General features: G+C 29.3%; 1 protein-coding gene across 1 annotated transcript; it reads right to left on the reverse strand.

Annotated features, from left to right (window-relative positions):
• Positions 1–192: 192 nt before the first annotated feature.
• On the reverse strand, positions 193–14,968 carry LOC145188211 (alanine--tRNA ligase, cytoplasmic-like). The gene is made up of 21 exons (XM_090089851.1): positions 14,537–14,968; positions 12,464–12,652; positions 12,227–12,366; positions 11,904–12,095; positions 11,059–11,203; positions 10,737–10,882; positions 10,238–10,385; positions 9,711–9,819; positions 7,335–7,459; positions 7,019–7,163; positions 6,106–6,266; positions 5,750–5,863; positions 5,452–5,592; positions 5,207–5,347; positions 4,379–4,485; positions 4,196–4,304; positions 3,974–4,099; positions 3,312–3,431; positions 3,090–3,176; positions 2,881–2,994; positions 193–464 (listed from the first exon to the last, which is right to left on the reverse strand). The coding sequence occupies exons 1-21, from the start codon at positions 14,792–14,794 to the stop codon at positions 288–290; spliced, it is 2,994 nt and encodes a 997-aa protein (XP_089945977.1). The 5' UTR covers positions 14,795–14,968; the 3' UTR covers positions 193–287.
• Between the last annotated feature and the right edge of the window lie 837 nt (positions 14,969–15,805).

Consider the following 15,805-nt stretch of genomic DNA (forward strand, 5'->3'; position numbering starts at 1 on the left):
CAAAGCAGTTCACATAACCTAAAAATGTTCTTGAAAAAAACAACACAGTTTTATCGCCGCTTCTCAAGAGACTCCTCCTCCAGCATTCCCAAATCAATTCCCAAAACACAGTTCATCTTTTACTTCACTCCTAGAAAGATCCTCGCACAAAAAACAGAAAAATTAAAAAAAAAAAAATTCTAAAATGCAACGTTTCACCAAAATTTTGCTTATCTTTCAGAAATAACGCATAAAACCAAAAATAACATTCGCTTTTCAATAAATTATTGCTACTAATTACATTTCGTCTAATGGAGTTTCAAAGATGCAAATGACTTTGCCAGTTCTACAGCTTTATCTATTTCTTGTAACTTATCTCCAGAACCCTGAGCAGAGATGGGTTTACCACCACCTTTTCCACCGATAATCGTAGAAACCTCTTTCACCCATTCGCTAGCCTTTAAACTCGTACTATCAACTACAACCTTCGAAATATAATAAACAGTTTAATACAATCAAGTTAACACCTGTCATTTATCAAATATTTTTGTTTAAAAAGTCAAATTATTTCAAAGATTAAACCATAAATTTTTCCTTAATATTCACATCAAAAAGTACCGGAATGCACGAACTTCGACTTTTTGATGGAGAAAATTACCGTCCAAGTTCAGTAAAAGCTTGAAATGTAAAGATGATGCTGGACTCGCGGAGCGTCCAGATGATGTGACAACACTAACAACATTAAAAAAGTGTGGAAACTTTGATGGACCGAAGTTAAAGCGGTGTTGCAGGAGATGGCTGACATCCTAAAGATTCCCAAATACAAGGTGTATATTTTGTACGCACTGTTGCGTATAAGAAGACTGTTTTCCAAAAGAGTGACGGGTGTTGCTCACAATGTTGCTAAAACAACGTGCTAATGACTCTGAGCACTACAGGGATCTATTTAGGCGGAATAAACAATTTTTTTTGCATAGACACGCGTTAATGGATGAAACCTGAATTTACTATTACACTCCAGAATCAAGACAGTAGTCAGATGAATGGAAAGAAGGGGGTGAATGCCGAAAAACAAACCACCAGCCCGAACAGTTCTTTTTTGGGGTGTGTGAGGTATGTTGATCAATTATCTGGAAAAAGGAAAAACCATCCAATGTATAGTACACAGGGTTATTGGATCAATTGAAAGATGAAATCAAAATGAAACGGGTAATATAGCGGAAAAGAAAGTTCTCTTTCACCGAGACAATGCACCAAATAACAAGAAGATGGTTACGGTAGTAAAACTAAATGAATTGGTCATCCAACTACTTTCCCACCCACCTTTCTCTCTGAACCTGATTCCCAGAAACTGGCATGGTCCAGAAAAATCCGGCCACTTTTAATAGTAAAATTAAACATGACAACTAAATCTTTTTTACTTTACAGTATTATTTTATCATAGCGCATTATTTCAAGATATACATAGACATTTAAATGTTAGGTTATTCTTGCTCCCAAAGAAATAATCTAATTTTTCGCTTAATACGCGCCATTAATTTTTGCACAACTTTTTTTTGTCTTGTTTTTCTACTCTATTCTAATTATCACGCATTTTCTGTGCGATTATGAACAATTTTACCCTTCTTCTTTAAATATCTTTTCATTATGGCCCAGTATTTCTTGATTGGACGAAATTGTGGAAAACTTGGTGAGTTCATGTGCTTAGGAACGAGTACGACGCCATTTTTATTATACCACTCAATTGTCGTTGTAGAGTAATGTGAACTAGATAAATCAGGACAAAATATAGTGGGACCTCTATATTGTTTACAGCAAACACTTCTTAAGAAACCCTTCGATCTATAATTTACTGTCCATTGTTGACTATGCTACGAAAACTTTACTCGGTTGTCCTCAACTACAAATAAATTGTCATATCCTCTTCTTACTAAATTTACCCGCTGAAACGTACTTTAGCGCAACCCTTCCACGATTAATTGCCGAGTAGGATTTTTGACTGGGCAATTGATTCGAATCACATTTTACGTAGGTTTCGTAATCTTGTACGTTTTTTCACTTGAGCACTTTGTTTTTCTGGTTAGGATACTTAATGGCACGATATGCTTTAAAGACACATTTTATTCTTGCACGTCTTGCTGTGCTTCTATTGATTTTGAACTTTTTTGCTCGATCATAATGACAGCCCCGGATTTTTTTCAATTGAGGTCTTAATTTTTTTCACTGATTTTTTTTAATCAACAAAACCACTCTTTCCTCCAGTACCAGGCTTTCTTTTGATTGATAGTTTCTTTATATCGTCTTAAAACATCAACTGTACTTCGCGGAACTTTCAATTGTTTTACAATAAGTCTTTTAGAAGTCTGAGGATTTTCAAGATATTTGTGCAAAATTTTTTTACTCGAAATTTTTTCATTTGCTGACATTTTATTTCTAATTGAGCGCAACTAAAATGCGTCAATCTATTTAAAATGTGCATGCTTTGGCCGTTATTTAAATGTTAAAAAGCAGTAAAATATTAAATTTTTTCATATTTATTTTTGCTATCAAAAGTGGCCGGATTTTTTCTGGAACATGCTTTAATCTATTCGCAAGTTTCAAAAGAATGTTCCAGGAAAATATTTGGCACGAATGAAGAAGTATTATCAGAAACTGAAACGTTAATTTGGAGATCTCGACAAATCCTTCGACAAGAAAGGCATCAAAGTGTTAGAAAAGCGTTTTAATGAATGAATCACTCTTCAAAGAGACTTGAAAGGTTGATTATAAAAAGGTTGTTAATTAAAATGTTAATGAATAAAGAAAAAAATTTGCGAAGAAAATCATTTTTTTTGTAACTGGGGACTTTTTAGACTGTTAGTTATCAACTTTATAAAACTCAACAAATCCTAATTTTCTTACTTGGGGCACTTGACACAAGTAAATCACTGTGTTAGTTTCGACATCAACAGAAAAAAGCATTGCAGACAAATTGGGAGCAACTGATTTTACACTTTTTAGGGCAGCATCTAAAGCCTGGAAATCAAAAAAATATAATTATTTCTAAGGTGTTAATAAAATCGTTTTAAGTAATTTCATAATTAAAAACTGAATAGTTCAGAAAATAATACCTTCGCATTGCAGCCATCTTCTAGCCGTTCAACAATAAATGGTTCATTTTGATGACTTCTTGCAATTTCTGCAGCTCTTTCAACAACCTTTAAACAAATATAAAATTGCAAAAAATTTGTAAAAAATTCAATAAGAAGATAAGGTTAACAAAAAAAAAACAAAACAGAAAAAAAAAACCATAATGAAAAATATTAAAAGTTCATGCTACAACAATCCCTTACTCTATTCTGTCTAGAATTCTTTTCGTTTCGCTCAGTATCATCAAGACTCTTTTTAATGACTTTCAACTTCTCTCTTAGTTCGTGTTTACTCCATGCTGGAATCAGTGACTCAGATATTTCCTAATCTCAAAAGATCACACAATATAACAAGCTGAAAAACTAAAAAAGCTGTCAGCTGATTCAAAATTTGTATGAGAAGTACGATTAATTGATTTACAGATTTTATAAAAAAATTAATTAACTAATTCATATAGGCAATTAAACTGTCGATTCAACAAGTAACAAGAAATATAAAAAAAAAAACATAATGAAAAATGACAATGGCATTTATTTCAAGAATCATGTATTTAATTTTTAGCATATGCAAGGAAGATTCAGATACTTTATTAGCAGAAGTAAGAACAAGAATAATGAAACAAAATCCTCAATACTCTCTGTACTTCAGTATCCAGAGGAATAGAAAAATAATTCTTATGAAAATTGAGAAACAAGTATTTAAAGATAGAACTTAAACCAAAAAAAATCTTGATAAAGAATTATGAAATGGCAACAAAGCACTTGACAAAAATGTAGCAATATTGGTACAGATTACTGATACAGTAAGTTTGTAGAAAAGTTCTAATAAAAAGTTCCAAAAAAAAAATTTTAATGTCAATTTTTACCTCGGTTATTTTTGCAATTTGATGAGATAACTGCCTTATGTTCAGTTTATTGTTTTTTTTCTGTTCATCAACAAGCTCTGAGAAATTATGTAAACTTGAAGCTAATTGGTCAGCTTTTTTGTGAGCCTAGAAAATAAGGGGAGAAAATAACACACAATTAAAGCTGAATGAACACAGGAAGAGTGTAGTTAAAATTTCCTTTTAAAAAATCCTTTTTAATACCTTCTGAGCATCAAGTCCAGTAAGAGAAACAATTCTGCGTATACCTTTGGAAATTGCTTCTTCTGAAATTATTGCAAATTCTAACATATCGCCTGTTTTTTTTAAATGCCTAATGAAAATAAAAAAATAGAAAACTATAAAAGTTCTTAAAATGTTATTAAACAACAGAAATAATTTACATACGTTCCACCGCAGAACTCCACAGAAGTTTTATAGCCAGCTTGAGGGTCATCAATTAGATCTTTAAGGTCATAACCAATTGAAATAACTCGAACAGGATCAGGATAGACCTTAACAGTAAACAAAAATAAACATCTAAAAAACACTTCTTTTTAAAACAAATAAATCAATGTTTGTTATCTTACAACTCATTTTGTGCCCACACATGGTACAGCACATAGCTATTAAGTTATAAAAATCTTTGCAGGTCTGATACAAGTTTATCTTTTTTTTTTTAACTAAATACTAATTACTAAATTCAGAATTATTTAGGTCAGTAATGTTTTAAAGTAAGAATCTTAGTTTTAATTTAAAAACCTTGTTTAAAAACTGTAAGAAAAAATAATAATATTAAATAAAGAACAGGAAAAAAGATCTTTTTGAACAACATGGAAAAAAATTTTACAGTGAAAATTTTTTAAAAAAAATTTTTAAGATATGGGAAAACTTACAATAAACTCATGAATTCTTACAAATAGTTGCTTTTTGTATTGCACTCATTGGAAACTAATATTTACTTTAATACTTTACCTGATTGAAATTGTCAACCTACACCTACCTGAATCAAAGCTCAGTGTAAAAGTTTGGATCAGCTCAGCACTTAACCATGAATATCTCATCTTCACTGTTTATCTGAATAGCATTTTTACAGGAGCATTATCTGGAGCATTATAATTTATAACATGATTGGTTTTCATTTGTTGGTTGGATATGCTTTCCAGCTATAAAAGCTAATGCTTCAATTAACCTGATAAATAGATAATGAATTTACAATGCTTATAAAATACCCACCTCATCAAATATAGCTCGTAAACCTTGAATATCTTTAGCAACAGCCAAAGAACTTATATTAGCAAAGACAGGTTGGTCTTGTTTGATAATTCCTCGAGTAATTTCCTCTGTCAATTTGACTTGATCAGATGATAAAGCACCCTTTAAACAAGGATTGACTTTTTTAAAATAAAAACAAAAATATCTTATTTTGCTTTGACATTTTTTCTAAATATGTAAATTAGCTTATTATATATAAAACTTACTTTAGCTGAAAAATCAAAGCGAAGTTTATCAGGAGCAACCAAAGAACCTCTTTGATCTGCATCATCAACAAGAACCTTCCGCAATGCAAAGTTAAGTATGTGAGTAGCAGTGTGATTGTTCATTAGCAGTCGACGTCGAGACTAAAAATAACAGTTTTTAAAACAATAAAATTTTAAATAACAACAGTCCCCCCTCCTTAAAAAAATCATTGCTTTTCTTTCCGCATCACCTTTGAAAAAAGAAGCAAACTTTATCAAAAAGCTTTAAAATACAGATTAGAAAAATTTAAAAAAATACCTCATCAATATTACACATAACTTTATCACCAACTTTAAGTGTTCCCTCCAAATTTCCCACATGTAAAACATAACCACCATGAATCTGAACATCATCAACTGCAAATTCCACATCCTAAACAAACTTTGGTGAGTAAAAACAAACAAAAGGTTTCTGAGTTTTTAAAACACATTTATTTTCTATCTATTTTTATTGAGGCTGCAATATATATTAACAGAGAAAGCCACTATTTAAATACAAATATATATATATATATATATATATATATATATATATATATATATATATATATATATATATATATATTTATATATATATATATATATAAATTGTAAAGAAATGGGAATAAAGAAAACCTCTTCAACATTGATGTACCCAGTGTCAAATAGTTGTCCACCTTGCTCAGCATAAAAACAAGTTCTGTTAAGGAGAACACCACACCTTGAATTAGTGACTGCATCAACAAACTCTTTATTAACTCTTAAAGCAATTACAATGGCTTCTGTTGGTTCAAAAACTAATTAATAATTAAAAACAAAGTATTAATTGAGAATATTACTTTAGTACTAAATAAGAAACAAATTTTTTAATAATTTTTCAATCAAAAAAAAAAAAAAAAGACTAGTTAAATATTTCAAAATATATTACAGTTATAGTCGTAAAAACTACTTATATTTTGCCATTATATCAAAGAAAAATTTTTTTTAGAGACAACAGTTATATAGGTTTATTGAAATTTAAATCTAATCGCTGACTTCTGTTTTAAACACAATTTAATTTTGTGTATGGTTACTGTGGAAAATATACAGATTTGCATTTGTTAATGTTAGATTTATTTCACATTAAAATAAGAATGTATCTTAGTAGGCTGTTAAATAAAGTTTGCCACACACAACTTCTACTGGAACTGAAAGAATGGAACTTTTTTCTGAACTAGTGGACTTTATCTCAAAAGATATTGTAGAAAATTGACATAAAAAATTGACAGCAGTAATAAAACCATGGGCACAAATATAAAGTTTTTTTTCAGAAGAAAATCAGAAAAATGCATCTTTTTACTTTTTAACCCTGTTTTTATTTAATGTACCCAGGATAAAAGCCAGAACCATATAAAAACCTGGATAGAAATTTTATTTAAAACCTGGATAGAAATTTTAAAGTATGTTATCAAATAGCATATAGATTACAGAAAACATTCTCTAATCTACCTAAATTTATCTTATTACAAAAATTTTAAGATTGTTACCAATACTTAAAAAAATAACTTACCATAGTTTCCATGCTCATCTTTATTGTAACTATACTTTGGAGAATCATCAGTTTGAACAAAACCTTTGGTTTTCAGTTCATCTAGAGCATGAACATCTAAGGTATAAAAATCTTCAACACCAGAGCCTTTTGCACGAGCCATTTCCTGAACAGTTTAAAAAAAAAAGAAGAGTTAAATGAAAAACAAAAGTAAACGTTTAATCAAAGTTATAAGACTAAATAAATAAAAATAATGTAAATACTTCAAAAAGGGTTTAAAGCATAAAAACAATTGAGAAAAACTTTTACTAAATTTAATAAACTTTTAATTACTTACTTGAGCTTTAACTTTTAAAACTTCATAACTATTCATATCTACTTTTAAGTTACGCTCTTCAGCCATAAGAATTGTAAGGTCACTTGGAAAACCATAGGTGTCATACAACCTCCAAGCAACATCCCCTGCATTTGCACAAAGTAATTTAAAATATAGAATAATATAAAGTACATACAAAACAGAAAGTAATTGATTATTACCATTTTTGTCTTTCAGCTAGAAAAAATAAAAATTTCTTGGGTAATTTTTGCACTGAATTGCTATCATAGCTTTACAGGGACCAACAGAATTTATTCATTATCTCATATTATGCTAGCATATTTTGCAATGGGTGAATCAATTGTTAAAATATTTTATGCCAACAGAGAAAATTGAATTGGTTTTTCTTACTTTCTAATCTTTGGTATCCCAAACCAAGAACTTATTGATACGAATAAACAATTAAGACCAGCTTGTTATACATAAATTATATAAAGATATAAAGATACAAAGATACAAAGATACATACATACATACATACATACATACATACATACATACATACATACATACATACATACATACATACATACATACATACATACATACATACAGTGTCTACAAAAATTATCCGACCAAACATTTTTAAAAATATTTTTCCTAAAAAAAGTGCTGTATTTTCCTAAATTTAGACTTTTTGGTAAACTCAAGATTAATGAAAATAAAAGAACATGTTTTTAAATAGATTTTATTTATTTTAATGTAAAATATGAATCACAAGGTTTTCAGTCTTAAAATAAAGGAGCTTAGGTCGTTTTTTTATTGTCAAAAAAATATTCGACCAAACACATTATTTGTTTCATAACAAATTATTATATAACAAAACAATTATTTTAATACTTTGTTGGGCCTCCCTTTGCTTGGATTACAGCTTCTAGACGTCTAGGCATTGATTCAACTAAAGTTTTGTTTCTTCTGGTTGAATCTTTTCCCAGGCTTCTTCAATTTGCCACTTTGAGGTTATCTTTTTTGGAAAATGACCGATCTCCAATTTTTCAGTCTAAAATTTCCCACAAATGTTCAATTGGATTAAGGTCCGGTGATTGTGCGTGCCATTCCAAGACCTCAACATTATTTCCAGCAAGCCACTCCTTGGTTTTAGTGGCACTATGCTTGGGATCGTTATCTTGCTGAAATGTAAAATCAGATCCTAGCCGAAGTTTTCGAGCAGATGACTTCAAATTTTGCTTTAATATGTTTCTGTATTGCACCTGATCCATTAAAGTATCAATAAATTGGAGTTTTCCGACACCCTTCCAATCCATTGATACCATCACGTTACCGCCGCCATACTTGACAGTTCCTCTCACGCAGCTTAATTGGTAGGCTTCTCCGGCTTTTCTCCAAAATTTTTGGGCTCCATCAGATGACTTTAAGTTGAATTTCGATTCGTCGCTCCACAGGATCTTTTTCCAAAAACTTAACGGCATGTTTTTGAACTTCTTAGCAAACTCCAATCTTCTTTTCATGTGTTTCTTACTCAAATATGGTTTATTACGCACAAGTCGTCTTTGAAATCCCTGGTCTCGGATACAATTTCTGATTGTCTGATGGGATAATTTGATTCCATAATTCTCTTCAGTTTGCTCAGCCAGTTTTTGAGCAGAAATGAAGCGATTTTTCTTGACTTGTATAATTAAGTTTCTATCAAAACTCTTAGAAGTCTTTTTTTTGCGACCCTGCCCTTCTTTTGTGGCTGTTGTTCCGATCAAATTATACTTCTTCATTATGTCGGATACTGTATTATGAGGAATTCCAGTTTCTTGCTGCACCTGACGAAAGGCTTTACCCTGATTGACTAGATTAACAGCTAAATTTCTCTGAGAAACAGTCCAGTGACGTTTACCCCCCACCATTTTACTTAAAAAAACATGAAACCTTTTTTTTATACATAATTTTTTTTTTACTACAAAAAGACATTAATTGTATAAAAATTTGCTAAAATATTTCAACAAATTTTACATAAAATTAATTAAATTAATTTTATGTAAAATTTGTACCTAAATATCGCTTGGTCGGATAATTTTTTTACAAGCCTATTCAATACTAAGTTTCTCTTAGGACAAATAATAAACCAACTGAAGCATGAATAAAAAAATATGAACGCTAAATAACATGCTATTCCCAATAGAATTAAAATGACGGACAAAGTAAGTATCGCTTTTCATTGTTTTTAGTATAATTTAGAGCATAAACATTTTTTTTGGGAAAAACTTGTTTGGTCGGATAATTTTTTGAGACACTGTACATACATAAATGAAGATACAAATAGTGTTTCCTATTTTATGTAACTGAAAGAACAACTTAGAAATAAAGTTAGTGATATTTAAAACAAACCTTCAATAACACCATTAGTTGTTCTATCAGCAGCTCTATTGAATAATCGTCTTCCTCGTGCAAGTGTTTTTAAAAACTGAGCTTCTTCTTCGTTAATGATGTCTTTAATCTTAGTAAAGTTTTAAACATTAGAAAACTCTTCTTTTTTTTTATTTACAAAGATTTTTCAAAAAAATAATTTCATAACTATTTACATATAAAAGCTTAGAAATTAAAATATAATTTAAAATAGATTAATTTCAAAACAAAACTAAAACTCAATTTTTATATCTGAACATATGCTAAAGTAATCATATGATGAAAACTGGAAATATGAATCACTGATAATTATCAAACTGATAATTGTCTAACAATAATAATAATAATTGGTCTTTAGAAATACCACATAACAAAAAGAAACACAATCTTACATTAGATTATAACAGTTAAAAAAAAAACTAAAAACTATTTGCATTAATTATAAAATCTTATTATGTTTATGACAACAATTCATGTGAAACAAAAAAAATTTAATCAAAAATAATTACTGTTTGAGGATCTTTTAAGATGTTTGGATAAACACAACCTAAAGAAGTGCAAACAACATCCACAAGAGATGCAAAAACACCAGGTTTGCAATTAAGCTTTTCTGTAGCAAATCGAACAGCTCTTCGCAAAATTCGTCGCAGCACATATCTAAGAAGTATGTTTGTTTTGAGTACTAATAATAGAAAGTCTAGTTTAAATAGCAATACATTATCATAGAAAAAACTTAAAATGCTTGCCATGTTATATATAAGAAACAATAAATAAATATTTTATTTATTATTTTTTATTTATAACATTCTCTATTTGAAGAAAGAATGTTTTGAAAATAATATTTTTTCAAATAGAGAATATGAAATACTTCAAAAAAAGCTGTTTAATTATTGTGGAGTAGTTTCATGATAAGAATATTATTACACAGACTGATATTAGAAATTGGGGTTAATTTACTTTAAGAAAAAAATTTTTAATAGAGAAACTCATTTAAAAAAAGTTACCCACCCTCTACCTACATTGTCAGGTCTACCACCATCTGACAATGCTACTGTTAATGTACGAATGTGATCAGCAACTACTCTATATGCCATATCAACACCATCTTTATCCTCAACACCTACTAAACCAAGGTAGGGTTTTGTACCAGTTAGCTATGTGTTTATAAAAAAAAAATATTTAAGAATGGTGGTATTCATAGAGACTAAAAGTTACAGAAGAAAAATAACAAAATAATACTAAGGTTTTAAAAAAAAATTCCAACATTTGTATTATAATATTATAAAATGTATTTAATATTCCTAAATATGTCTGATGTCTAAAACTTTACCTGATGGATAGCTTCAAAATAGGGTGTAAAAACATCTGTGTCATAATTAGACATTTTATTTTGAAGTACAGAAATTATTCTTTCCAATCCCAGTCCAGTATCAACATGTTGATTCGGTAAAGACACCAATCTTCCATCAATTTCCCTAAATGTAAGAAAAAATAGTGGATTTCATAAGATAATTATCAAAATGAAGAAAAATTTGTTATCTTTTAAACTGAAGGTAACTTTCCTATAGCTTTTAATTTCTGCTTTTACTTTGAGTGATAAACAAAATATTTTAGCTTTTTTTAAAAATATCATTGAAAAATGATTGTGTATCCAATGCTTGGTCTAATGACAATTGGATGAATAGTAACTACAGTAAATGAAAGTAAGTTTTATATTCTTTGGTACTCTTAACCCAGACAAGATTTTAGATAATTAATTTTATATGATGCAGTAACAAATAGAAATTCTAGGATTTATTATTTGGATTAGGCATCAGTATTTTACTTTTGAACAATAAAGAATAAAATACAAACTTCTATATCAGTCATTTGAGATTATGCAACTTTAAAATAACCTTATACTTCAAAGAATTACATAATAGATAATAGACCTATTTAATAAAGTCAGTTTTATTTAATTTTTTTGAAAATAATAAGTTTAAGTATGAACACAAATTTGTACTAAACACAATTATTTTTAACATGAAGTATTTGAATACCAGAAATTTTTGTTATAAAAAAAAAAAAAAAAAATTCTTTAGCAAAACTCTATATAATGACTTTTTTAAAGAAGGAGAAAAAAAAATTGGTCCATCTAAATTAGTTTAATTAATTTGCTCTAATTTTTATGACAACCTGTTAAATTGTATAAACACCAAGTTCCAGACTTCTAAAACATCAGGTACATCCATGTTAACTAAATGTGATGCATCTCTACCGCCAATCCGATCATAATGAAGCTCAGAGCATGGACCACATGGACCAGTTTCTCCCATTTCCCAAAAATTCTCTTTCATTCCAAAAGGTAGAACATGATTTGGAGGTAATCTAAAAAGAAAAAAGATCATAAAAATATTTTTCTACTAGATTCTTTCTTTATTTGCTTCTGTTTTTCTTATTACAAAAAAAAATTTATTATTAAAAAAATTTTATGATGAAAAATGGAATTAAATGTTTGCCCTAAATCAAGCCAGAACTGCTTGGCTTCTTTATCTTCAGGTACACCATCTGCTCCACCAAAATAGGTGACATAAATGCGTTCTTTTTCCAAGCCCCAAACATCAGTTAAAAGTTCCCAAGACCAAGCAATAATTTCTTTCTGAAAATTTAGCCAAATTAAAAATCTTTTAAGTGTTATATTGTTGCAAATGGATCTTCTAGTGTATGTTTAATATATAAACACTAAAGCTAATCACCTTGAAAAAGTCACCAAAAGACCAGTTCCCCATCATCTCAAAAAATGTATGGTGATATACATCTTTACCAACATCATCTAAATCATTGTGTTTTCCACCTGCTCTGATACATTTTTGAGAATTAACAACTCGTTTTAGTTTTGCAAAATCACTATTTGGATCTACTGTACCAAGGAAGAGTGACTTAAACTATAAGCAAAGTTAAAATGCCATTAACAAAAATTACAAATACATACATACATACATACATACATACATACATACATACATACATACATACATACATACATACATAAATACATACATACAGACAGACATACATATACACACAGGGTGATCAGACCAAGTGTAGACAAATTTTTATTTAAATAACTTCACAAAAATAAGGAAACATGATTTAATTTTTTGCATAAATAAAGTACATTACTCTACAAATATAAATGACAAGTTATTTTTCTAAGTAAATGCTTTTAGCTTTTACCACTTGTCTTAATCTCTCTGAAACCTGATTAAATGAAGCATGGATGGTTTTTATTGAAATTTTATCTCAACCTTAATTTAACTTTCAGCAATGTTACACTTTGGTGAGAGGATGAACATGTATTGCTTTCAAAATACTCTAAATAGCAAAATCCATTACATTTAAATCTGGTGAAGAGGGAGGTCAAAAATCCTTTACCCAGAAACCTGCTGTATTGACCTTGCAACAATCTTAAAAAATACATGTAGTATGAGATGTGGCTCTGTATTTTTGAAGAGTGATCTCAAGTCTCTTTAAACATACTATTGATTTTATCTTAAGCAGAAGATGTATTGATTTAACAAATCAATCACTCCTTCAACATTTTTAAGTAAACATGTTAGTTTATTTTTATCCCCTCTTCAATAAAGATAAGGGATGTTTTTTTACCTGTTGAGGTTACACCTGCCCAAACCAGTACAGATGCTGGTTTTTAACACTGATAAGCTATTGGCTAAATCACTGGGATGTCTTCTTTTTGCTGAGTGTAAACCCAGTTGCTCTGATTATTGTGTATTATTTGCACTGTAAATAATTTATCATCTGTCCACAGTACTGGAGGTTGAATACTATCCTTAAGTCCAAAAGAAGCTCCATTCTATACAACTGCTTTGCTTTGGTGGTTCTTACCTTTAAGAGAGCAAATTCAGTTTCTCTAAGATGTTTTAAGATTTTATAGACACCAGATTAGCTAACATGAGTCTTGAAAATCATAAAAAACTCACTACGTATTTTCCAGTTTGAAACAGCTCAGAAACTTATTTTTTGATGGTGAATTATTTTTTACAAATTCGATCTGCAAAACGTGTAAAAATACTTAACATGAGTATGAATTTTTATTGAAACACAAAAATAGAAACAGAAAAGAGTTAAATAACCGTCTTATTTAATAACCGTCTCTTAACCGTCTTAAAATATTTTCTACGCTTTGTCTGATTACCCTGTACATATATATACATGTATATATATGTACAAAGTGATATGTTCATGGCTGATATGTTCATGGCTAATGGGTAATATATTCATGCATGCATGTATGTATCTATGAATGTATGTATGTATATATGTAAAAAAATGAGAAAAACATTAGTTTGAATTGATTTTTGAAAAAGGTCGCCCATTGTAACAAGTTGACCCTTTTAACATCTTGAGTAATGAAGGATAATATGAAGTATGAGGTAATAACATGATAAATATTATAAATTCAATAAGCAAAGTCACTGAAACCTGACTTAACATGTTAAACATAATCATGCAACCTTTGAATAAAAATAGTAACGGACCTACCAACTGCAATTGATTTAATTCATAAATAAGTTATTAGCATAAAGTCTTATGCTAATTGAACTCTTCATTATTTCTTTATTTTAATAGATCAGTTTGGTAGGACCAACCAAATATAAAATGTCTGTTTAGCATATCCAAATTAACTTAAGTATAACTAAGCAACTATTATATTTTGGAACACTTAAAAAAATATATCATTATTTGACATATTGATTTTATTAAAGACTGGTTTATTTATTAGGATAACATACTATAGGAGTATCTACCTGGTTCATGCCAGCATTAGCAAAAAGGAGAGTAGGATCTTCATGAGGAATCGTTGATGATGAAGGCACAAATGTATGCTCATATTGGTTGACAAAAAAATCAATGAAGTCTTGCCTCACTTGCTTGGCAGTTTTTTCAGCCATTTTTTCTGAACGATAAAGCGTTTGAAAAGTTTTATTGCTACTGCTACGTGTCACAAATTTTGAAGTTATCTTAAATATAAAGTGTTTAAATGGAAATGCTATGGGCAACAGCATTAAACTCTATCGAACCAGGCGAGTAGTTAAAAAAAAATACAGTCATTCAATTTAGGAAGTTAGCTGAAAACAATTCACAAACATTATAAAAGGACCATTCCCAGTTAGTTACAACCCTACGCGCTTAATAGTGATTGAATGAACATGCTTGAGCGTGGTAAAATTATTAATTTTGCCGAATACTTTTCTGTCTGTACTTTCGCTTTCCTTTTAAGGCTAGTTTTCACATAAAAAAATTCTTTGATTGGAAAAAAAAATCAAAATTGTGTTTGAATCCCCGAGATTCTTAAACAAATTCGGAAACAAAAAAAACTCGTAATTCTTTTTTTGAAGTACGTTGCTGGATGCTTTTTTGACAAGGATTATGTTTTAAATTTTTTTCGTGGAAAAGTAAAAATGAGCTTAAAAAATATTATTTCTTTTTATTTACATGTGAAAGAGGAAAATATCCATAAGACCAATGAGTCAACTAAGCCAATTCCCTGCTTCACTAATTATGCTTAAATAACACTTAATTATGCTTAAATAACACTTAATTTTAAACAGCTGTTTTAAGCGCAGCAACTAAAAGTATAAATTAAAAATTGATATTGTTTTTTAAATCAAAATAGGAGAGGCAGGCCATTCATTAAGGTTTTATCAAACTAAATAATTGCAGGAAAAAACTCTTTTATTTTAAATGGATTGCAATGCCTAAGAATATTGTTTTGAAGATGGTTTCAACGATTCCTCTGTAACAAATTTAGTTGTTACAGAGGAATCGTTGAAAACCAAATATATGGCTGTTGTAAAGTTTTCAATACCTTGAACTTATAAGAAATATTTCCTTCAAGTCGTTAAATTTTTGGCACCGAAAACTTAAAAAAGCCAAAAAAATTTTTGATGTTTTTTTAAAAACGAAATTTTTCAGAAACAAAAAACGTTTTTTTCCGTAATAAAAAGTCACGTGATAAAACTCCCAAATGATTGGAAACACAAGCACTGTAAACATATCCAAGAAGTAAAACATCA

Source organism: Hydra viridissima, unplaced genomic scaffold (assembly GCF_058129835.1).
Source record: "Hydra viridissima isolate aposymbiotic clone 2 unplaced genomic scaffold, HvirCarnegie_v1 scaffold_1, whole genome shotgun sequence".
In the NCBI taxonomy this organism is placed as follows: Eukaryota; Metazoa; Cnidaria; class Hydrozoa; order Anthoathecata; family Hydridae; genus Hydra; species Hydra viridissima.